The following is a 24933-nucleotide window of genomic DNA, read 5'->3' on the forward strand; positions in this document are numbered from 1 at the left end:
GTGCAAATGGTAACACGCTCGAACGGTAACCGAAAGGTTGGAGGTTTGAGTCCACACAGAGGTGCCTCAGAAGAAAGGCCTGGCAATCGACTTCCAAAAAATCAATAATTAAAAACCCTATAGAGCATCATTTTACTCTGACACATGAATCATGATCAAAATCAACTTGATAGCAACTGGTTTTTTGAGTCGCTTGGTGGTAAAAATGGTTAACGTGCTCTACTGCCCGCCAAGAGGTTGGAGGTTCAAGTTTACCCAGGAGTGCCGCAGAAGAAAAGCCTGGCAATCTTTTCAACCAGGCATTGAAAACCCTATGGAGCACCGTTTTACTCTGACACATATGGGGTCGCCATGAATTAGATTCAACTCAACGGCACATGGTTTTGATTTTTCCTGGCAAAGGCAAGAAGCCTTCAGCCTGCCTCCTCAGCTGCACTTTCTGCTGAGCTCTCTTGCCTTGTGCTGGGCAAACAGATGAGGACATTGAAGCCACTGATTTCCCTCCCCATGTCACCTCCTTAGGGGGAGTGTGGGGGAGCCTGAACACACACCTGTGAGCTCCACGGCCTGACCTCACCACGCTGTCTTCTCCCTCTCTGCCAGGTCACCAGGGTCCCTGTGGAATCGTGTGAACAGTACACGACTTGTGGGGAGTGCCTGAGCTCGGGGGACCCGCACTGTGGCTGGTGCACCCTGCACAACATGTAAGTTTGGGAAGTCCCGCAAAAGGACCTGGAATGCGGGAGGCCAGGTGCTTTCTGGGAGTGCTGATGTGGGATGTGACAGGGCTTTGCAGGGAGAGAGGAGTTTCCCTCTCCCAGGCAAAGCAAATTCTAATGGTGGTCCAAGAGCTGAAGGCAGGAGATGCCCAGAGGGCATGGGCAGGACTTCTTTCAAAGAGCCCAGCCTTGGCCTCTCTGGCTTTTCACTTGGAAAGTCTGCCCTCCCAGCTGTTCTGAAGTCACCTGCCTGCTCTTTGTCAGTACAGGGAAGGATAGCAGTGTTGGAAGAACCCACAAGGGAAGCTAGGGGATCTGTAGATTTCCAAAGAACGTTCTCAGTCTAGCCTGAAGTAAGCGCCACCTGCCAAGGCATGCAGACAGTCAGGCCCTAGAGTTGGGAGGTTGGGACTCCGGGTAGCTACTGTTAGACCCTGGAGGAATCTACTGACAACTCTGGGCCTCCGTTTCCCCATCGCTAAAAGGGATAATGCCTTCCTTGCAGGTGAACTGAGGATTAAATGAAATAATTAATGCTTTGGAAATAAGGAAGCCCAGAAAAGGCGACACAAATCAAAATAATGATTAAGGGCTCTGTACCCTTGGGAGGACCCTGCTGGCCTCATCAGTTCATAATTCCAAGAAGTCCACATCTCACTCCAACTGGCCTCCCATCCTTACTCAGATACATGGCCTGTCATTGAATACCAGCTCGATAGAAATGCAAAGTCACACTTCAACTTCCTAATTCAAGCCCCAGAGGGACAAAAAAGGGTGAAAACCCCAAAGGCGGGAACTGGCTAGGAATTCTGTTGCCCAACAGAGTTGGAAACCCCATGGCTACATGCCAGCCGGCAAAGCATCTCCATGAAATGTGCCGGGTTTGGGGTGGAGGCGGAGGGCCAGAGTTCAGGGTCCCTCACAATAGCTCTTGGCTTCCAGCCCCTGCAGCAGGTGTTGGGAGGGCTTGGGAGGGAGGGAGGGAAGCAGGCGCCTCACAGATGCAAAACCCGGACTGGATTTGAGCCCATGAGTAGTGGGTTTCCCACTCGGGTTCGGAGGTAAGAGACTTCTCAAAAAGTTTTGCAGAAATGCTCTTCCTAAACCCAGAACAGTGAGTTTCCATTTAGGCCAGGTAAGTGGTGAAGATGCTCTTGCCACCCACATTGCAACCCAGAAGTGGTAACAGTGGGGACACAGGGTTCCCTTCAGCAAACCGGCCAGCCAGCTCTCTCCTCCAGGGAATTGCCTCCTCCAAAGAACCTCACAGCCCATCACCTCAGGGAAAGGTGTCCTGAGCTACCTGCACGCTCATTCTGCAGAGGTCATGTCCAGCTGCGCACCCACTCCTGACTCCTCACCCTACCCTCCCAGCTTCAGTGCTGAAGGAACTTCTGGAATGTAGAACAGTGTAAAATTATCATTTATTCAATATCAAGAACATCTGCTTTCCTCAACCTGTACTAACGCCTATAAATCTATCAGCAATCCCCCGGTCTCCCAGCCACACCAGGCCACCAGTGCCATCACCTAGTGTAGGTCAGCCACGGCTGCTGGAATGACTGAGCTGCATCAGAATGGTCCCAGATGCCCTGTCCCCTGAACTCCCTACCCAGTGTCAGAGAATCCTGCCTGCCAGGGCTCACCCCTCTTCTAGCTGCTCTGCCCCCCAAGGGCATATGGGGAGCAGGATTCTTCCTGTTTTTACCCAGAGGTTTCTCCTTCTGGACCTTCTCCTCTTCCCCAAGCCCTCCCACCGACCACCTGCAGTCTGCATAGGGAAGAGCAGGATGAGGAGGTGGGCCCAAGCCCAGCCCCCAGGCCCACACTAGTGGAGGCCAAGGCTGAGGGAGATTGCTGAAGAGCCTCTGGGTCCAGGGGGGATTTGAAACCTTCCTGTCTCTTCTGTATGCCTTGCTCTTGCAAGTGTGTTACTGTCTCCGAGGCTATTTATCTCTGTTAGGGCTGTTGCCATAAATAGTATGATAAAAAAGAGCCATTTCAGTGAGTCAATGAGATAAAGGCTCCAGTCAAGAGCTCACTTTAGAGCTATCTTAAGGATTCACTTAAACCTCAATAATTCTTTTCTCTGACAGCATTCATATTTAGATCCATTATGTGCCTGCGAAGGAAGAGGGGGAGGGGCTTGGGGGAGCTTGGGGGCAGATCACTGCCCGACTGTGGAATCCCTCAATGCCCTGGTGGCTGTTTGCTTTGGAGAACAACCAGCCCTGGAGCCTGGTCCCGGTGACATGGCAGGCAGCAGGTGACACCATGCCCGCCAGCCTGGGTGGGCGGCGGAGCCCAGGGCCAGGATGAAGATGTCGGAGAAGCGGCCACACAGCTTTCTGACAGAGGCAGCCCTGGCTGCGACTCCTTGTCTGTCTGTCTCCAGGCATTATTTCACACCACAAACATTTAGGATATAGCACGTGACAGGTAGACTAGCCCAATGAATAAAACATGGCTCCTGCCTTCAAAGAGCCATTAATCCAGCCACAAAACCATATGCACACTGTCCACGCAGGCAAGACCCTCTCCTGTTCTTTGAAGTTCCTCTGGAGGAGAGGGATAATAATATTGACCAGTAGTAGTGGTGTAAGGGCTGACACCAGTACAGCACCTACTGTGTGCCCGCCATTGTCTAAGCACTAACTCATTTGATCCTTACACCAACCCTATGAGGCAGGGTATCACCATCATCATCATCCCCATTTTACAGCTGAGATAGGTGAGGCACAGAGAGATTAAGTAACTTGCCCAAGGAAACACAGCTAGTAAGTAATACAGCTGGGTTAGAACCAGGCCACCAGGTTCCAAAGTTCGTATTCCTAGTCTCTTGCTAGGCTACCTCCCCAGGTGCCTAGACTTCCCTCACTTACTTACCTAAGCACCCACCCCCTGCTTTGTCAAGGGCTATTCTTTATGTATTAAGGAACCCTGGTGGCACAAACAGTTAAGTGCTCAGCTACTAACCTGAAGTTTGACAGTTTGAACCCACCTAGGGGCTTCCAGGGAGAAAGACCTGGCAATCTACTCCCATAAAGACTACGCCTAGAAAATCCTTTGGGGCGGTTCTATTCTGTCACGTGGTGTGACTGTGAGTCTGATTCAACTCCACAACACCTAACCACAACATCAACATTCTTCATGTATAAACTTAAAGGGATAAAGCCCATTTGCTCATAGTCTGTCTTTAGCTGTGGTAGAGATCATCTGGGAGTCACCAGTCCCCACGGGGACACAGTGAACGTCGTAATGGGCCTCAGGAGAGCAAAGCCCTCTTACTTACCCCCAATGGAAAATAGAGCCAAGCAGATGGGTCTCAGAGGCCTGACCTCTCGTGAATCTGTGTTTGTGGCAGGTGCTCCCGCAGGGACAAGTGCCAGCGGGCCTGGGAACCTAATCGATTTGCTGCCAGCATCAGCGAGTGCATGAGCCTCGAGGTGCATCCCAGCAGCATCTCGGTGTCTGAACACAGCCGCTTGGTAAGTAACTCAGCGCGGAGCGGTGAGCACAGAGCACACACATGTGGGTGTGTTCCTTTAACATGTGCACAGTGTCTGCAAATTGATCGGACTTTCAACGTTCCACCGACACTTTATCTTTCTAGAAAACCTACAGTAACTCCTGTTGTAAAAGGGCACAGTCATTTTCCATACTCCCTGCAACTTCATCACTCATTGATCCGTGTTGTAAATTTAGATTTTGCATTTAGTCACAAACATCTCTGATGTAATCCAATCCAATACCAAATAACACATTCCTTGGTAGGTGGGAGCTGCTTCTGTGTCTGGTCAGTGTGTGTGAGAGAGAGAGGGAGACTTAAGGAGAATAAAATATTCCTTAACCACCTGTCAAGATATAACCACAAATATTTCATGTCCCTGCACTATTTCATTCTGAAGGCTTCATGAGCATTCACAAGTGTTAATTAGTGAACCTTCTACCATTTGGTTCATTCATCCCCACCAAGACATTTCAGCTCCAGTGGGGCTGAGGGAACAAACGGGCCTTTGTGCCTATGTCTCTTGGACCCATGGAAAGCAAATGGGGACAGGGATTCGGTGGCAAACAGATATATGGGAAGACTATGCAATACCCCCAGGACTGGGAAGCCCACTGCCCATCAGTGCTGCCAAGTGTTGGTGGAAGACAGAGGAGACCTGCATAGGTGAGTCCCAACCTGGAGGCCACAGTCTAGTTCTCCCCGTGAACCTCCACAGGCTTTCCCCACTGCCTGATGGAATCAGTTACATTTCTCACCTACTGTTTTAAATACCCCCAACCCCACTGCCATCCAGTCGATTCCAACTCATAGCAACCCTACAGGACAGCGTGGAACTGCCTCACAGGGTTTCCGAGTCTGTCATCTTTACGGAAGCAGACTGCCACATCTTTCTCCCACGGAGCGGCTACTGGCTTCTAACCGCCGACTTTTTGTTTAGCAGCCAAGCACTTAACCACTGCACCATCTGGGCTTCCTTTAAATACCACTTAGGTCTATGTTGTGGTAACTGTGTACAAATTCATTTATAAGTGCCCTGAATTCGGAGCAGCATTTTGCCATTGGATGTTTTCTCAATCAACAGTCTTTTGTGAGTCTGTGATATTTTTAACATTAAAAGGAGGATCTTCAAACTGAAAAGGCTGGACACCACCAGCCTAGGTCTCTGGAACCCATAGGTAACTGCAGACATCACCTGAGCCCTTGGCGCCCACTTCCCAGCCTTTCTCTCACCCCCCGTCCCTCTCGAGAACCTGCTGCCCCACTCCAGGGGGAGCGGCTCATGAGCAGAGAGCCCCAAAGGGACAGAAAAGCAGAAGCCCTAAGAAACCCACCAGTGATGGGCAGCCTCTGCTTGCTAGGTGGGGTGAGGAGCTGGCCGTCTCCCGCCAACCTGGCGAGCCCCTGGAAAACCTCTAGGCTAGTGACACTCACTCCTCCGTGAGCCAAGTCTAAGGCCTTGTGTGCAAAGGGCTCAGCTCATGGGTGGCTCTCATATTTGTGTGGTGCCTGGCAATTAACTTTCCTATGTGTCATGTCACAATGAGCAGGGTCTGAGATGAAGTTTGGTACCTTTCCCTCTAGTGCCCCTCTCTACCAGAGGCTGAAAAATAAACAAACAAATAGCATCCGCCTTGCATACGCCAGGAGTCCCTGGGTGGTGCAAATGGTTAATGCGCTCAGCTGCTAACCAAAAGTTTGGAGGTTCAAGTCCACCCAGATGCACCTTGGAAGAAATGCCTGGTGATCTACTTCTGAAAAATCAGCCATTGAAAACCCTGTGGAGCACAGTTCTCCTCTGACACTCATGGGGTCACCATGAGTCAGAGTCAACTTGATGGCAACTGGTGATGATGGTGGTGCATACACCTCCACCACCATGACTGTGGTGTCAAAGGCAGGAGATTACCTGAACTGGCGTGACACCTTTTACAGACGAGGTTGGGGAGATTAGTGAGTAAGCAGGTAATGGCAGGACCAGGACTAGAACCAGGTCTCCTGAGCCCCTGGGGTTCTCTCTGTTGCCTCATCCCTTTGCTCCCGAGCCTTTTTCCTCCTTTACAGCTCAGCCTTGTCGTGAGTGATGCTCCCGACCTGTCTGCGGGAGTTGCCTGTGCCTTTGGGAACCTGACAGAGGTGGAGGGGCAAGTGTCCGGGAGCCAGGTCATCTGCATGTCCCCTGGGCCCAAGGATGTCCCTGTCATCCCTCTGGATCAAGGTGAGAAGTGCCTGCCATGTGAGTCAGTTGCTGCTTCCCATGATGGCCAAGATAGAGAATACAGGGCCGAGGGTCACAGGTAGTGGGCCCAGAAGCTGCCCAGCTGAGCTTTCTTATGTCAGACTCTAGGAAGGGCTTATAGAATTTGTTAAGGGTTGAAAGCAAACTGTTGTTTCCCACCACAAAATTCAGGAAGTGGGAAAACCCTTGCCCCCATTTGGGTTAAGGCCGTGGAGTCTTGCCAGACCTCCTTTCCCTTCTGGAAATGGGAATGGCTTCAGTTTTTGGTGGGTTCTCACCATGGGACTGGGGACTTGCGGGGTTCTGGCCTGATGTTTCTGGAAGTCTTTCAGTAACTGAGAGCACCTGACCGAGGCAAGTGGTTCTGTGGGGTCTGATCTGTTACTTCTCCCTGGAGGTGGAGGGGTGGGAGGCAAGGGTCTGCAGATGGACAGGTAACAGCAGAGCCGAAGGGATTCTTCCGGGAGGAGGAGAGAGGTTCCGTACAGTCCATCTAACACTGGGCCCCAGAAGAGCCTGGAGCGGCTTACTGGATAGCCCTCAGGCAGCCCACTGGGCCCCCAGCTTGTCACCTCCTCCTTTATTTTCCAGACTGGTTTGGGCTCGAACTGCAGCTGAGGTCCAAGGAGACGGGGAAGATATTTGTCAGCACTGAGTTCAAGTTCTACAACTGCAGCGCCCACCAACTGTAAGCACTTATCAGAAAGTCTCACGCTGGGTCTGGATGTGGGTCTGGCTTCTCTCCCTTGGCTCTATGTGCCCTTCAGACAGGCATCGTGTCTTATTCATGCATGGTCTCTCTGTAGGGCCTGGCACACTTTCCAGAACACAGTAAGCACTCCTTAAATGTTATTAGATTAAACTGGACGGTGTTTACTCTCCACAGCCTCTGATCTCATCCAGGCTTCCTTGACCCCCCCACACACACACACTCACATGCACACATACACACACACTCACACACACAGATGCTCACACGCACACCCTCTCCCTATCTTTCAAGCTAAGGGGATTTGAAGTAAAAACAAAGGTCACGGCCCAGGGACCATAAGAAAAGTTTTCTGTTTTAGACCAATTGGTTGGTGGTGGCTTTGAGGGTAGAGACTGACAGTGAGTGGAGTCTGGACATGTTGCCCATGTCCAAATGAAGTGGGGCTCAGAGGCATGGGAGTCAGCTGTGTGGACAAGCACACACAGAGGGGCAGGGATGGGGCAACTAGCCTTTCCCAGTGCATGAGAAAAGGGCCTGGGCCCGAGAGGGGAGAGGCCTGGGCCGGGGAGGGGAGAGGAGGCTTTAGCTCCATCGTATTTTTCCAACCCATCCCAACTTTTTAAAGAGGAGGGGAAGCCAGACCAAACCATCCAGAGAGGCTTGGACACAGCCCAGCTGACCACCAGCCATCTTCAGCAGCTGAATGCTTACCAATGGTGCCCACAAGCCGTGGGATCTTACAACGGTGCACATCTTACAACAGGGCCTTTCTTAAGAAGCAGGGCCAGGAATGGAGGAGAGAGAGAGATCCAGTGCTTAGTTTCTGCTGATCCTTTCTGGAAGAGAAACAGAGAGTCTGTCTACAGAAGCTGGGACCTTGTGGTTTAGAAAGAGGGAAACATGGGTCTCTATAGTGGGGCCACGTAAAGGTCATGGGACCAGTGTCCCTGGACATTTAGCCAGGGGAGGAGCCAAGCAGCAGCTCCATGCCAGAGGCAGCAGTCACTGGGAACATTCCATTCCTTCCCACTGCCCAGGACAGGAACCACTTGAGGTCGATGGAATAGGGAAAACCCCAGAGCATCAGTCTGCAGGGTCCAGACTGTGGGCATGATAGTCTCAGCAGTCAAGGAGGTGAGGGAGTCTCTTTGCAGCTAAGCCCTATATGAATCTTTAGCTTTAAAAACAGACAAATAAGCCACTCGTCTTTGGTCTTCCTTCTGCGATCTTGATTTCTATGATTACTGTAATCTGCTGTAGTTCTAGGGTCCCTACAGCAGTCCCCAACGGCACAAATGAATAGATGTGCTGAGAAAAACGACACATGGTAAAATGGCTGGGCGGGAACCGAGGCAGGGTCTTAAGTGGTTGAAGCTGAAATGCCCACTAACCACTGCATTCTAATGCCAGTCTACCCTATTTTGGGAAATGCAAGCAACTTGGAGAGAGAAGCTCCCACTCTCTCTCAGACTCCCAAAACAGTGGTGATGGAATCCATTGTTTGTGAGAGCATCTTTATTTCCATGGCAATTCAGTGTGATGTCACCACTTTCAATGATGTATCACTATGGCAATGGAGATGCTGTCACAGGCAGCGAGTTTTAGGAGAAATAAAGCAGGTCTCCTTGACAGAAAGATTCCATTTTATAGCCAAACACTTTTTTACCCATCTCCACTGGCATTCATAGTTAAAAATCAGAGAATCGAGTTCAATCTCTTCCTTTGACAGGGGAAACTGAGGCCCACGGAAGACAAGTGCTACAACTAAGTTACAAAATTAGCCACTGGAAGAGCAAGTTCTAGAGCCCCAATCTCCTGGTCCCTGGCCCATTTTCACTAGTTACTGGCTAACCAATTGCTGTTGAGCCGGTTCCAACTCATGGCAACCCCATGTGTGTCAGACTATAACTGTGACCATAGGGTTTTCAGTGGTTGGTTGTTCAGAAGTAGATCACCGGGCCTTTCTTCCGAGATGCCTCTGGGTAGACTCAGACCTCCAGCCTTTCAGTTAGCAGCTGAGTGTGTTAACCATTTGCACCTCCCTGGGACTCCATGTACTTGCTAGATCATATTATAATTAGCAAGAACCATTCAGATCTGGGAGTACATGAAATAGCATTGGCCTATACTCAGACATTAAATAGATTTGGACACATCCAGAAGGGGATAAAAATGTTAACACAGGGAAGATTGAAGTGCAGGTGGGCTGATGTACCTAATACACTATGGCATATTAGCCAGTGACCCCTGGATGCAGGCCAAAGAACCGCAACCCCAACCACCCAAATTTAATCAGAACCCCACTAGGTGGCGCCAGATTGTAGACCCGGCCCTGGTTTCATCCAGATTAGTCTAGTTGTGAAAGGCTAGACTAGAAGAACTGTGAAGGAAAAGGAGGACCAACCCCATCGACAAGACCCATCTCCATTATGATGGTCTGATCACACATAGAGAGGTAAAATAATACAGACAGTCTCCAGGTAAAACGGAGGGAGAGAGGTGCACACCCTGGCAAGAAAGCACAGCTCGGCCACACATATGCTATTGCACCATGCCTGGGCTGCTTGGAGAGTTGGACAACAGTTCCCATGTAATGCTCTAACTCCCCCAGAGCCCAATAACAGGTGATATGAACCAATCGTTAACACTCAAATGTTATTTAAGAGCTTGAAATAACAGGTAATTTATGTGCTTAAAAATAATATTCACATTTAGCATTGCATTTTTCAAAGCCATTTCCTGTATATTATCTCGTTTGACACTCCACAGCCCTGTGAAGTAGACAGGAATGTTTTAGTAACCCTGTTCAACAGACAGAGAAACTCCAATTCAGAGGGTGAAGTGACTTACTCAGGGTGACCCCAGTGGCCGTGGCAGAGGCAGAGCCAAGATAGGAATCAGATCTGCCCCATTCCTAGCCTTGTGTTTTTTTTGGACATTCTGTTTTATAGGCAGTGGTGTGGTGACAAATGTTTAACTACCAGCTTTGAGGGGAAAAAATGGTTTGTAGGATTTGCCAATTTCTATGGTGTAAATACTCCCACCATGGTCAATTTCAAGCTACCAACATGATCTCAAACAGCTTGCAAAATTCCTGAAAACATAGTGATCAGCCCTTAGGAACCAGTAACAGGCCAGCGCCAGCACACCACTACTTTACAAGTGTCTTTATTCCCGTTCTGATCTGATTTGCTTTCTCATTTTCTGGTCCCATAAACATCTTGGATGAAGAATCCACAGTTCTCTGCCCTCCTGAGGGTGAGGCTAGGATTTCAACTCAAGATAACGGTCTCCGTCGTGGCACCTAGGTGGTGGCCTGCCTTCACCTCCCCTCTCTGCCCCCTTCTTGTCACCTCTTACTGTGCTCTCCTTGCAGGTGCCTGTCTTGTGTGAACAGCGCCTTCCGCTGCCATTGGTGCAAATACCGCAACCTCTGCACTCATGACCCCACCACCTGTTCCTTCCAGGAGGGCCGCATCAATATTTCAGAGGTGAGCCGGGCTCTACTGGTGTGGCCGGTTCCCAGGGAATCGGAGTGGCCCCTCTGTTTGCACATGATTAGTCCAAGGGCGTGGCCATCTTCTTGTCCTGGCCCATCTTGGTCCTCCTGCCAGAGACTACATGTTAAAAGCTCTGTTGTCATAAAGCTTTAAAAAGTGGCAACAAATGACCCCAGAGGCAAAGAAGTGTGCTGAATCTATTAGACTCCTAAGAACTCTATGCACTGAAAAGCTTGAGGGGAACTGGGGGTTGAGGCTGAAAGCTTAGAGGAAACGTATCCAACCACACAGACCACGTGGCCCAGAAGAGTGCAGTGAATAGCGTTCAGCCTTTGAGTCTAGGCTTTTGCTTGGTTGCAGACATATTCTAGGTCAATAGTACATTCACTCGCAACTGTCCTTTCGTGCCAGCCTCTCCTCCAGCCCTCACATTCAAAGATTCTTTGACTCTGATGTATGACTGAGTGGGTAGCCTTATAGAAAGAGAGAAATTCAGCTAGTGACAAGAACTAGGCCTTGCTAAAAGTCTCACCCACCTTTCTTATTAACACAATGAACCATCAAACTACTTATCTTTCCAATGACTATTCCATTCAGTGATTAGTCATCAATGTTGACTTTCCTATATAACCACAGCTTGCCTCAGGACAGTGACACTGGCCTGGTCAGTTTCTCCTTCTTATTTCTAATGCTTTTCATGCCCTGGAGTGTCCAGTTGAGTCTGAACAACTATAGGGACCTTATGTGTTCATACAAATACATGTGTGCATATACACACATTTCCCTCATGTTCCACCTTTTAGAAAATTCACAAATGTAAATAAGTGACATTGTAGCATTTTATATACTACTATAGCCTTGGAAGAAGTACAGCCAGAATGCTTCTTAGAAGCAAGGATGGCAAGACATCGTCTCACATACTTTGGACATGTTATCAGGAGGGACCAGTCCCTGGAGAAGGACATCATGCTTGGTAAAGTAGAGGGTCAGTGAAAAAGAAGAAGACCCTCAACGAGACAGATTGACACAGTGTCTGCAACAGTGGGCTCAAGCATAACAATGATTGTGAGGATGGCTCAGGACCGGGCAGTGTTTCGTTCTGTTGTACATAGCGTTGCTATGAGTCGGAACCGACTCACAATACCTAACAACAACACAGCCTTTTGAAGAGCCCTGGTGGCACAGTGGTGAGCTGCTTGGCTACCAACCGAAAGGTTGGTATTGTGAATCTACCCGTGGCTCTTTAGGAGAAAAGACCTGGTGATCTGCTCTTGTAAAGACTTCTGACTAGGAAACCCTGTGGGGCAGTTCTACTCTGTCCTATAGGGTCACATGAGTCAGTATCGACTCAACAGCATACAACAACATAGCCTTTCTATGTGGGGGGCAGTGGTGGTTCAGTGGTAGAATTCTTGCCTTCCATGCAGGAGACCTGGGTTCAATTCCCAGCCAATGCATCTTATGCACAGCCACCTCCCATCGGTCAGTGGAAACTTGCATGTTGCTAAAATGCTGAATAGATTTCAGCAGAGCTTCCAAACTGAGACTGACTATGAAGAAAGGCCTGGTACTCTACTTCTGAAAAGCAGCCAATGAAAACCCTATGGGTCACAATGGTCCGATCTACAACCAGTCACAGGGATGGCGCAGGACCAGGCAGCATTTTATTCCCTTGTGCATGGGGTAGCCACGAGTCTGCTAACAACCATATAGCCTTTCCACACATATCTCCCTCCTGCACCAGACTATTAACTCCTTGAAGGCAAGGGCTGCACCTTACTCTTCTTTCAATCCTCATTGTCTTACCTAGTAAATGTTTTGTAGAATGCATGCATGAAAGAATAGATGAGCAAACGACCACTTTACACAAATTCCATTGAGGGAAAGTCCTTATCTACAATTTCAAGAAATGGAGATTCCTGTTTCTCCGTATCTTGAGAGCGGTGCTGGCTGCTTCCATGCATACACATAAGAAAGAAGCCCTTGAAAGGTTTCCCCAGCACACACTGTTAACGATTTAATTGTGTACCCCCAAAATATGTGTTAGAATCCTAACCCCTATACATGTGGATGGAGCCCTGGTGGTGCAATGGTTAAGCACTCAGCTACATACCAAAAGGTTGGTGGTTCAAAGCCACCAGTTGCTCCACGGGAGAAAGATGTGGCAGTCCGCTTCCGTAAAGACTACAGCCTTGGAAACCCTATGTGGCAGTTCTACCCTGTCCTATGGGGACTGCTATGAGTGGGAATCAACTCCACGGCAAGAGGTTTGGTTTATACATGTGGATATAATCCCCTTTGGGAATAGGATTTTCTTTGTTATGTTAATGAGACCATATTAGTTTAGGGTGTGTCTTAAACCAATCACTTTTGAGGTATAAAAGGAGCAGATTAGGCACAAAAGCAAGCAAGCATAGATGAGGGAAGATAGATGCCAGCCACATGAAGATAGCCAAGGCACCCAGGAATATTGTTGTTGCTGGGTGCCCTCAAGTCACGACCCCGTGTGACAGAGTAGAACTGCCCCATAGGGTTTTCTTGGCTGTAATCTTTACAGAAGCAGATCAGCAGGTCTTTCTCCTGCATTGCTGCTGGGTGAGTTTGTACCACCAGCCTTTCAGTTAGCAGCCAAGCACTTAACCACTACACCAGCAGGTCTCCTTAGTAGAGGAATGGAAGCTGAAAGGAGACAAGGACCTTCCACCAGAGCCAAAAGAGAAAGAAAGCCTTGCCTTAGAGCCAGTGCCCTGAATTCAGACTCCTAGCCTTCCAAACTGTGAGAAAATAAATTTCTATTTGTTAAAGCCACCCACTTGTGGTATTTCTGTTATAGCAGCACTAAGAAACCGAAACACACACCCATGGCCTTGAACTCTTCTTAATTTCTGAAACAACATGTGTTAGAATCAGCCAGGAAAAGGGAGAAACGCAGCTCATCGACTGTCCCCACAGTGGCATTTAGGCAGACCCGTGCACAGGGGCCTTGGTATGGTTGGACCAGCCAGCGCCTTGGGGACCTTTCAGGACAGGATGTTCCTCCAGCCACTCTGTATGCTTTGCTCCAGCTGGCCTAAAAGCACCCCACAGGTCCTGGTGGGCGCTGGAAGCTAATCACAGCCCTGAGATTCTGTGAGGATATGAAAGTGCTTTCAGGCTGTCTTCTGACTCAGAGAAAGGGGCCTGAGAGCAGAAGGTGTGGGGTGGGTGGATGGATAACACAGCACAGGAGCCAAGAGAAGAATGGCTAAAGGAGGCCAACTGGCCAGAAAGAGCAAAAGCCACAGGCACTTCCTGGTTAGAGGCAAGCAAGGGCAGTGAACGATTGTGATAAACAGCCTCAGACGCCAACTTTCACGTTGGCCACTTGAAAACTCGTAACCAACCAACCAACCAGTTGCTGTCTAGTCAATTTCCACTCATGGCAACCCCTTGTGTTACAGAGTAGAACTGACTTTTCAGAAGCAAATCGCCAGGCCTTTCTTCCAAGGCACCTCTGGGTGGCTCCAAACCGCCAACCTTTCAGTTAGTAGCCAAGTGCTTAATCATTTGTGCCACCCAAGGACCTTCTAAACGCCTAAATTCCTTAATAAAATAGATCCAGGGAAGACCCCAGAACAAAAACCAAGCCAAACCCATTGCCACTGAGTCGATTCTGACTCATAGCGACCCTGTAGAACAGAGGAGAACTGCCCCATAAGGTTTCCAAGGCTGTAAATCTTTGCGGGAGCAGACTGCCACACCTTTCTCCCAAGGAGCAGCTGGTGGGTTTAAACGGCCGACCTTTCAGTTAGCAGCTGAGTGCTTTAACCACTGTGCCACCAGAATACAGAAGGGAGGGTGAAATGCAGATCTAGACAAGAAGGAGCAGCTTCTTCACTTCTCCTAGGGGCCCCCGCCAGCAAAGAGAAACCACTAGAAGCCAAACACCAAAACAAACAATCTGCAGCTGGGGCTGGGGGAATGCGTGTAACAAAGCAAGACAAACACGCGGGGTGCCAGGGTAGAGGTCCACGGGGCTGAGCCCCAGAAGGCTAATTGGAAACATGCCCAGCCTCCCTCACACCATCTAGAAGTCACTGAAACATAGTTCTCTCTCAGCCATGACTGACTCAAATGTTCTGGAGTGCTGGGCCCTGGAGAAGCAATTGCCTTGCTGCAGCTCAGGATTAAATTAATGCCAAAAGAGCCTTGGGTGCAAACCCAGAGGCTTCCCTTCTCCTCGTCTCATTTTCTGTCCTTCATGTCTGTTCCTTTGAGTTGGAGGGGGCGGTCCCCTGTCTGCCCTTATCTCCCCAGCTCACGTGAGCTGGACGGCGTGGACTGTTGCTCACGTACTGCTTATATGCGCTGGTGCCTGGCACGGCCTCCAGAGTTGGCTGTCTGGAGGGCATGAGGGAAGCCCAAACTCCATCCAGCTCCTGATTTTGCTCCCGAAAGGAAATAAGCTATAGGCTTCCAGCGAGGTTGCTAGGACCCCTTCCTTAGCTTCCAGAAATACTGCTTCAACTCTTAGTCACAGCCTGTCACACAACACCGCTTCCCAGCAAATAGCTCTTTTCTGTCCAAAGCACTGCTTTCAGGGAACCTCGTACCCAAACGTTGGGGAAATGCGAAGGTGCAGGTGCCCGCCCTGGGTGGGGTTTCCCTCAGTCTGTCAGGAGTTCTGTCTAACTCTTCAGGCTCCTCAGGAATTGGGACTCTTCTTAGTTGCTCCTTTGGGATTTGTACACTAGCTCTATGCTTTTAGTAAGGCCCTCCTGGAATCAAAATTTTATATCTGCTTACCTCCTGGAAACAATGTGTAACGATTGTTGTTGTTCGTTGCCATTGAGTGGGCTTCGTGGCAACTTTGTGTTTAAAGAATGGAATGTTACCGGGTCCTGCACCATCTTCATGATCTTTGGTACGCTTGAATCCACTGTTGTAGCTATTGTCAGTCCATCTCCTTTGTTTTTACTGACCCTCTGCTTTACCAAACATGATGTCTTTTTCTAAGGTTTGGTCTTTCTTGATGACATGTCCAAAGTAAGCAAGACAAAGTTTCACCATCCTATGTAACTGACTAGCTCCGTTGATTAACATTGCAAGGTTAATGTATTACACATCTGTAATTCTTTCACATGTGGTAAGAGTTCTCAGAATGTCCCAGGTACCAACAGCATCAGCATCACCTGGGAACTTGTTAGAATTTCAAATGCATGGGCTGCATCCCAGATTAGGCTTGAAATTGAGAACCGCTGACATATGGCATCTCAATTGATTCTCAAACAGCCCTGCAGTCTCAGATACTTCACGTTGGACATACGTAGTAACCAGGATGCTAAAAATTTAGGTTTTTGCCCGAGGCTGCAGAGAACTCAGGCATCCCAAAAAGCTGAGTACAGTCTGCTTTGTACCAAAAATCAGGACCAGTTAGTATGTGTGTCTCCCTGGCCACAGCCACACTTGCAAACCTGACTTCAATCTGTCCCTGTGCTGGTGGTGATGGAGGCTCAGGGACAGGTAGAGTGTGGACGGCCAGCACAAATTCAGGTCAGAAGATGGGGAAACTCCCCACAGAGGATGAGTCAGCAGCGCCGTTTCCAGAGTAAAAGCACGTAAGGTAAATCTGCCCGCATCTTCAACAGTGAGGAACAGCCGTGCTCGAGTGAATGCAATAGAAAAATAAAAATATCGGTAGGTAATATTTATTGAGTACTTATTATATACACAAAAGTCCCTGGGTGGCACAAATGGTTTGCACTTAACTACTAACCTAATGTTGGTGGTTCAAACCCACCCAGAAGAGCTGTGAAAGAAAGGTCTGGCAATCTGCTTCTGCAAGGATTACAGCCAAGAAAATCCTGTGGAGCAGTTCTACTGTGTAACATATGGGATCTCCATGAGTTGGAATCAGCTGGACGACAACAGATTTGGGATTTTTGGTCTTTTTGGTTTTTATTATATATGCAGCATTTTAAATAGCTCATTTAATCTTAGCAACTACCCTATGAAGTGAATTCTATTACAGATTAGTAAACTGAGGCATAGAGAGTTAAGCAATTTTCCGATGATAAATTAATGCAGAAGCTGGGATTTAGAGTTAATTTCCCAAGCTGGCCTTGATTAAGTTCAAGTCCTCAGGTTCTGTGTTCACATATTCACATACACTTATACATGCGAGACATGTGCAGTAATAATACTAACAACAGTAGTTAATCCAGCTTATTGCCACTTACAACATACTTCCATACCCTTCTTTCATTCAGTCTAAGGTCGTCAGGTACTGGTGGCACCACTTTGTAGATGAGGAAACGGAATTTCAGTCAACCGTCTCTCGAGCTCTTTTAAGGTAATGAGTCAGAACTTTAAGCTGCCCAGAGCACAGCAGGTCTCGGGGTGGGGGCTCTGCCCCCCTGGGCCGGATCAGGCTGTGACACAGCGTTAGCACGCGGGTGTGCACGGGCATGTATATGGCTTTCAGCTTTAAAAGCTCATCTCCCTCCATGGCTAAACCAGGCCTAGTGAGATGTAGATACATAAATATCTTCTTTACACCCTGTCCCAGGGGAAAGATAGAACCAAATAAATCCGATTAACTTCCCAGGATGCTGGCTGCTCTCTCTCTTTGAAGTCCAGTGGGTGAAGATAATGCCATTTCCACATGGGAGAAGTCATTTCAAAGGGCTGAAGAGTCCCCAGCGCAGAATGCTGGCCACGCACAGCTGCACAGAGTGGGCGCTGGACCCCAGGACTCCCAAGGCTCTGAAGCCAGGGTCCCTGTCCCCCGTAGCCACGTCCGCTCCTCCCCAGCCATCCCACCCTGGGGCATTCCCAGACAGGACACCTACTCGTCTTGGTTCAACTAAGATTGTTGCTAACGAGGTGATCCTGGTTGCCAGTGGCCTAGAGGCAGAGGAGGAATAAGATGACCTAAAGAGATTGTTCCTAATCAGCAGACTGTGAGGATCGGCAGCAGGAATGAGTGTCTTAAGGATGTTAAAAGCAGTCTTAACATTCTGCAAGGAATAGCATATTGCATTTTTTTGCTTTCTGGTTACTAGGACAGGAACTGAATGTGTGTATGCTTGCGCATGTGTGCCCGTGTGTGTGTGTGTGTGTGTGTGTGTGTGTGTACTCACAGAAGCAAACAGGCTGAAAGTGGCCTGATAGTACCCTGATGAAACCAGTCACTTTCGGCAAGCCTCAGAGGTATCGAAATTCCAACAACTTGGCAGTATTTGGGGCTGGCAGCTCTCCTGCACCTGTCTTCAGCCCCTACCACGGCCATTTCCACCCAAGACTCTCTGCTTCCTAATTAGTATATTCATCAGAACCATCTCACAACCCAAAGGGTCCATATCTTCCCCTATTTCCCAAGGAGAGCTTGTCTCTAGGACACCAGCATTTTTTTTCCTTTGCCTTAAAGACTGGCTGCGAGGAATAGCCAAATAATCACAAAGGCATATTGGGGCAAGCTGGTGGCCTGTGTAGGCATTTGGGGAGACTTTAGTCATTGTCTTTAAAAGTAGCTCCAAATTGTCTGAAACAGCAGTCCATGGGAAATTTTTCTAAAATTCTAGACTCTCTTTAAAAAAAAAAACTTAAAAGAGTGCCCCTAAAATCTACTCATGATCCTGTGAGGCTCATTGATAGACTGGACCACAAAATAGATGAGGATGGAGATACATCTATACAGGGGTGGTCAGGGATGCACACGTTACTTCCCAAAACCACATCTTTAAGACCCTGCTACTGAAATTTGAATTTGTTGTCTGAACTCATTAGAACTGAAAAACAGCTGGTCAACATTCACAATATATTAACTGGCTCAGAGTCTGAAAATCTCTCTCTCATACACACACACACACACACACACACACACACACACACACACCCCCACACCATTATACCTCAGCCTTATTTCTAGTCTAAATTTAAATTCTAGTTTATTGGCCTGGATGGGGATTTTTCTAGTCACTAATAGGAGGTGGTATCTCCTTTCCATAGGATGCCTGGGTTTGCCTCACGTGTGGTGTTTGGGTTTGTTTGTTTGTGTTTTGTTTTGTCTTGTTTTGCTGGACTATCGGTATATGGAAGCCTCCATCAGGAGTGCTCCCAGGGAAAGAAAGTGAAAGTGCAGTAAAGAGCCAGTTTACTCATGGGCAGCTTGAGTGGCTGGCTCCTGAGCAGGGACCCATCTGTTCTGGGGTTCCTCATGGCGTTGTCTGTAGTGGAAGCCCTGCCTGGCTCGGGGTCGTCACACGCAGCTGACCCACGAGCAGAGGGATGGCATCAGTGGCCCCAAAGGTCCACCCAGGCCCTCCTAGGAAATTTCTTCTGGACCTAATTTTTCATAAATCCTCAGGATCCTTGATAGATTTAGACATGCTAAGTTCGTAATCATGCAACTCCAGAAACAATGATCATCTCCAACCCCAGCTTTTGGGATCAAACTTCTTCTCTAGTCTTGTGATGTCCCAAGGGCAGGGCTTGACAGTCATCTCTAAAGAATCTAGAAAGTTGGAGCTAGAAGGAAACTTAGAGATCTTTTAGTCCATTGCTTCATTTTCTAATTTTCCATTTCCCCTCCACAAACAATAACCAAGTATCTGCTATACACATGGCACTGGGCTAAAGACTGAGGACATGGGGAAGAATAACCTAGAACCTAACCCTCAAGGAGCTCTCAGCCCAGTGAGGACAAGCAAGTCAACAAGAAATGGCAGTTCTGTGGGCTAAATGTGATCATGGCACAATGTGCAAAAGCCACCCTGAAGGTGAGGGCAGGGGAAGAGGGGCCAGGGAAAGCTTTCCAGCAAGGTGACGCTGAGGCTGATTCAGAGATAATCAGCTCAGAAAGGGTTGAGACAGGACAGGGGCCAGGAGGAAGAGAGAGGGAAGGAGGTAGGGGAGAGTGTTTCTGGCAGAGGGAAACAGCATGTTCTAAGGAACGGAAGTGGGTAAGTAAGGGAGACCCCACTTCCCAGTTGCCGTGGAGTCAACTCATGGTAGAACTGTGCTCCATAGGGTTTTCAAGGACTGATTTTTCAGAAGTAGATCTCCAGGCCTTGCTTCCAAGGCACCTCTAGGTGGACTGAAACTGCCAACCTCTCAGTTAGCAGCTGAATGCATTAACCATTTGAACCACCTAGGGGCTCCAGCAAGGGAGATGGCACCTCAGAACTAAGCATAAACTCAGTATGGCTGGACAACTAGGTAAAGGAACAGCGGGGGTCAGAGGCAGGCAGGGTCAGATCGTGAACGGCTTGCAACTGAGGCCAAGAGACGAGAAGCGAGTGCCTGAGGCCATCCTGTGAGTAGGAGGCCTACAGACTGCTCCATTGCTCAACGCTACCTATGTTATACAAGTTTTCTTTACAGGGGTTGCCTCTGGCCTTAAACCCAAAAGACCAAACCAATTGCCATCAAGTGGATTCCGACTCATAGCAACCTTATAGAACAGAGTAGAACTGCCCCATAGGGTTTCCAAGGAGCTGCTGGTGGATTTGAACTGCCAGTCTTTTGGTTAGCAGCCAAGCTCTCAACCACTGTGCCACCAGGGCCTCTGGCATTAGGAGGAGGACAGTTTTTTTTATTTCTTGCAGGAAGTAGCAATCCTGGCACTCAGGCCCTAAATGCCATTAGCACCTTCTGCCTGCATTGGAACAACATCCACCCCACATATTCCCCACACCCTCTCCCAGGCACAGGGAGGAGAGGGGAGAGAGGAGTCTCCTGTAAGAATCTCCCTGGAGAGAGGAAACAATTCCATGTGGAGGTGGTTTCCACATCCTCGCTGCCAGGGGTCACGAGGCTTGGTCTTCCCCAGGGGAGAGGGAGAAAACGGACAACAGCCAATGGCAGGGGTTGGAGCTGTGGGAGCTGGTAATTTGACTTCCGGAAGGGAGCAGCATCTAGGAATAGAACTGAGTAAAATCAGTCTTTCTTACTTTCTCTCTCTCGGTCCTAATGATAGCCCCTCCCTATCAAGACTTTCTTTTTGGGGGTTTTGTTTTCCAAAGCAACATGGCATTCATGCAGGGCCTGGTAATGAAATGAGATAAAAAGGCAGAGCAAGTGTTTAGAGCACTGCTGGGAGGGCTTGATCAACCTCCTGGAAAGCCCCGCACAGTCGGAGCTGGGAAGCTGACGCTGCCGATAACAGGACGCTTCAAGCACCGGACGATGCAAGGGGCAGAGCAGCTGGAGCTGGGTAACGAGATGAAACCGAGAGCCGGGGGCTCCAGGGTTGGGGACCGCGACACACGGAGGCTCTTTTATCCTGTATCTCAGAAGATAAACATCCACAGCCTGCCACACTCGTGCTTTAAAATTAACTCCTCAACTGTAGCATGCACACCAGATACAGAACAACTGCGGGATACCAGTGATAATATCCAAGCCTCGGGAGCTAAGTGATAGGTTTCATTTTCCTGGCTGACTCCACGTGGCTCTTAAATGCAGTAGTGTCCTTCTCATGGGTAGCCCACCTGCACACAGAGGGGCTGGCCTAGCATCCGGGTCCCGCCCCTGCCCTGGCTCAGGTGAGTAGGAAAGTATGAGCCAAGGACAGAGAGAGCCTCTCTGCTTGCTCCGCAGGACTGTCCCCAGCTAGTGCCCACGGAAGAGATCCTGATACCTGTCGGGGAGGTAAAGCCAATCACTCTGAAGGCCCGAAACCTGCCCCAGCCTCAGTCCGGCCAGCGAGGCTATGAGTGTGTCCTCAGCATCCAAGGGGCCATCCACCGAGTCCCTGCCCTGCGCTTCAACAGCTCCAGCGTCCAGTGCCAGAACAGCTCGGTAAGAGGACTCGGGCTCGGACTCTGTCTGGACCACGGCTTTCTCTCACATCCATGGCCTCAGCCTGGCCTGCCCAAGCTTCTAGAACTTTCTGGGTCCATAGACTGACCCCACATCCCCAGACCCCTCAGCCAGAGCAGAGTGGGTTAATGTCAGAGAGGACCAAGTGCTATGAGGACCTCATGGCAGAAATTAAGAGCTTCGTGTCCTTCCCTGAAGTTTAAAGAGCACCTCTTTGCCTTTGGTGAAACTTTAGCCAGAGAGTCAGTTCTAGCCCAGATCCTGCCACCATTCAGGGTGTGCCTAACCTGGAGGGGGCTACCCAGGAGGAACACGTGGGAAGAGGCAAGCTGGAAGCAGGACAGGATGCAGTGAGGTGGGAGGTCAGAGAAGGAGGAAGCAGAGGATTTCAGGAGCAGCAAGGGTTAAACCAATGCAGAAAGCCATAAGGTGTCTAACTGTAATACTAGCCCAGAGAAGATCTTTTTATCTGCCAACTCCCTGTCTCTGACTGTGGGGGGTCAGCTCCTGCCGTGACAAAGGTGTTGAGGGAGGCTAATTCGCCTGGGAGAGATAAAGAGAATCTGGGCCTCTTATCAGGGAGCTGTCAGATTCCCAGGTCACAGGCGCTCGATAGAATTTGTAATCAGTGGAAGGCCGCCAATCACCAAGCACGAGGAGATGGCGGGATGAGAAAGGACCGGAACAAAACAAAGGGAGGAAAGGCGGCAGGAAGGGCTGGGGGCAGGAGGCTGACAGTGACATGCCCTCAAGAGCTAAGCGGCCAGGGCTGGGCCAGTCTCCATGGAGAGGATGCCCAGGGGCCTCCTTCACAGAGCACAGGGGGCTGGACCACTGAGAGGGGCAATTTCTGAAGTATGTGAAGGGCTGGCTTAAAAGTACTCTATGGGGCCAGCATGACAGAAAGTTGACTCTCAGCCACCGCTTGAGGCCTTTCACTGTAGGACTGATCAGATCTGTGCCCAGAAAGCTGTGGGTACTTTCCCTAGTGGACTCTTGACCAAAGTCGGGCTCATGTGCAGAGACAGAGGCCCACCGCAGGGTCTGGCCTCCAGAAACATATGGGTCTTCTAGAAAGACTGGACTTGGGCATGAAAAGATGCAAGCAGCTCATGGGAAGAGCTGCGTTACAGGCAGAAAACGGTGACACCAGAGGACAGAGAGGCTCAGGGATGTTTGGCAGGGAGGTCCGAGAAGATACCTGGGCAGGGGCATCTGAGCAGAACCGGAAGAATGAGCATGGGTTAAACAAGGAGGTCATAGTTAGAGGGAAGCATTCCTTATGAGTCCTTGTGAGAGGACCTTAGCAGGTGTGTTTGCAGACAGGTGAATTCAAAGACGAGTGGATGAGAAGGTTGGAGAAGTCAGTTTGGATTAGATTCTAGAAGGCCCTGAATGTCAAGCTCAGGAGCTTGCGCTGGATCCTGGTGATGTTAGTGACTGGGAGTCAGAGGACCAGCACCGTAGGGATGATTGGAGCAGCACACGGGGTTCCCCTGATCCTTCCCTGCTCCTTTCTCGGCCCAGAGGGAACGCGAGCCCTTGGTTCGTTTCCTGCTGTCGTCCCTGAGATGCCAGCAGCGTCCCTGACCCCGTGGTAGAGTCTGACTGGCCACATGCCTCTGCCCCTCTCCCGCAGTACCAGTATGACGGGATGGACATCAGCAACTTGGCCGTGGACTTTGCCGTGGTGTGGAATGGCAATTTCATCATCGACAACCCTCAGGACCTGAAAGGTAAGCGGCTACTTCAGGTGAAGTTTTGATCTTTTCTTGACCCTGGGAAAGACCGGGGCTGGAAGGATCAGAGCCGGCAGCTGCTGTGCCATGAATAATACACTCCCTCTGTCAGTGGAACTCTTCAGAGGATCCTAAAGCAACATTTGGAGCCATCAAATGAGTCCTGTTGAGAGCCCTGTTTTATTACAACCAGAGCATCTGCCAGGCAGGTGGCTGCTGGCTCATCCACCTTCTTCTTTGGCTCCTGGAGACTTTGAAGTATCTGTGGAACCTGACCCAGGAGAACAGCAGGCAGAGAAGTCCTGCCAGCTTCCCTGGAAATGGAGATATTGTTTCCAGTCAGGGTCTTGTTCCCCTGTCCTTGGCCCTGGTCACTGCACAGAGAAGGTGCCTGAGGCTGCTCTCCTGGTCCTGGGGTGGGGGGCGGTGCGGGGGGACCAGCCTACCGACTCAAGCTCCATCTGGGGAAGAGAAGCCCAGAAAGGAGAGCTGGGTTGAAGCCGGAGGGGCCCCTCATGAGGGCTGTCTTCATTCATCGTCCTAGAAACACATGTTAGCTCTTCCTTTGTGCCTGGTCGGCACTTACCTCAACACTGCAAACACCAAGATCCCGCCCCTGCTCTCAGGAATAATCAGAATAACTCAGCTTTGACAAGCATTCACTGTGGGCTAGGCGCTCCCTAAGTGAGCGTTTGAGTGTACTTTATCGTCACGACAACTCTGAGAGCTATGTCCTATTTGTTCTCATGTTATAGATGAGGAAACCGAAACCCAAAGAGGTTAAGAAGTGTGCCAAGAGTCAGTAAGAGATGGAGCAGGGCTTGAGCCAAGCCAGCCTCATCTCAGGACCCATGCTCTTTTTTTTTTTTTTTTCAATTGTGCTTTAGATGAAGGCTTACAGAGCAAATTAGTTTCTCATTAAACAATTAATACACATATTATTTTGTGACATTGGTTGCCAACCTCAACACATGTCAACACTCTCCCCTTCTCAACCTTGGGTTCCCCATTACCAGCTTTCTTGTCCCCTCCTGCCATCTAGACATTGCCCCTGGGCTGGTGTGCCCCTTTAGTCTCATTTTGTTTTATTGGCCTGTCTAACCTTTGGCTGAAGGGTCAACCTCAGGAGTGACTTCTGTACTGAGCTAAAAGGGTGTCCAGGGGCCATACTCTCGGGGTTTCTCCAGTCTCTGTCAGACCAGTAAGTCTGCTGTTTTTTTAGGTGAGTATGCATTTTGTTCTACATTTTTCTCCAGCCCTGTCCAGGACCCTCTGTTGTGATCCCTGTCAGAGCAGTCGGTGGTGGTAGCCAGGCACCATCTAGTTGTGCTGGACTCAGTCTGGTGGAGGCTGTGATCCATTAGTCCTTTGGACTAATCTTTCCCTTGTATCTTTGGTTTTCTTCATTCTTGTCAGAGCACATACTCTTAACCACATCACTGTACTGCTGCACAGGCCACTATGGGATTTGAACCCCCTTCCCCAGCCTTAATCCCTCATCCCACCCACCCCCACCCTGGTAAGAACCACAGAGCACCACATTTCAAGAAGCTAGATCTGTCAGAAGCCTCTCCTTCAGCCCGAGGGTCACTCCACAGGCACAGAGGGAGGGGCTAAGGCCATAGAAAGTCTGTAAGTCCTTCAGCATCTATGGGGCTGCAGCTCTGGGCCCCATACTGCCTCTAAAGTTGATGCTACTGAGGCTGGAAAAAG

General features: G+C 49.6%; 1 protein-coding gene and 1 non-coding gene across 2 annotated transcripts in view; both read left to right on the forward strand.

The window, feature by feature from the left end:
• The window catches only part of PLXNA2 (plexin A2), a 219683-nt gene that overhangs the window by 131774 nt on the left and 62976 nt on the right, over nucleotides 1-24933 (forward strand). Inside the window, exons 4-10 of the mRNA XM_004375335.2 lie at nucleotides 604-704; nucleotides 4084-4207; nucleotides 6292-6445; nucleotides 7058-7154; nucleotides 10555-10669; nucleotides 21260-21460; nucleotides 23121-23217. Of these exons, the coding sequence (XP_004375392.1) occupies nucleotides 604-704; nucleotides 4084-4207; nucleotides 6292-6445; nucleotides 7058-7154; nucleotides 10555-10669; nucleotides 21260-21460; nucleotides 23121-23217 (889 nt within the window). The remainder of the gene's footprint in view (nucleotides 1-603; nucleotides 705-4083; nucleotides 4208-6291; nucleotides 6446-7057; nucleotides 7155-10554; nucleotides 10670-21259; nucleotides 21461-23120; nucleotides 23218-24933) is intronic.
• TRNAG-UCC (transfer RNA glycine (anticodon UCC)) lies at nucleotides 12065-12135 on the forward strand. The gene has a single exon. It is a non-coding gene; the product is annotated as a tRNA-Gly (tRNA).

Source organism: Trichechus manatus, unplaced genomic scaffold (assembly GCF_000243295.1).
Source record: "Trichechus manatus latirostris isolate Lorelei unplaced genomic scaffold, TriManLat1.0 scaffold00035, whole genome shotgun sequence".
Lineage (NCBI taxonomy): Eukaryota > Metazoa > Chordata > Mammalia > Sirenia > Trichechidae > Trichechus > Trichechus manatus.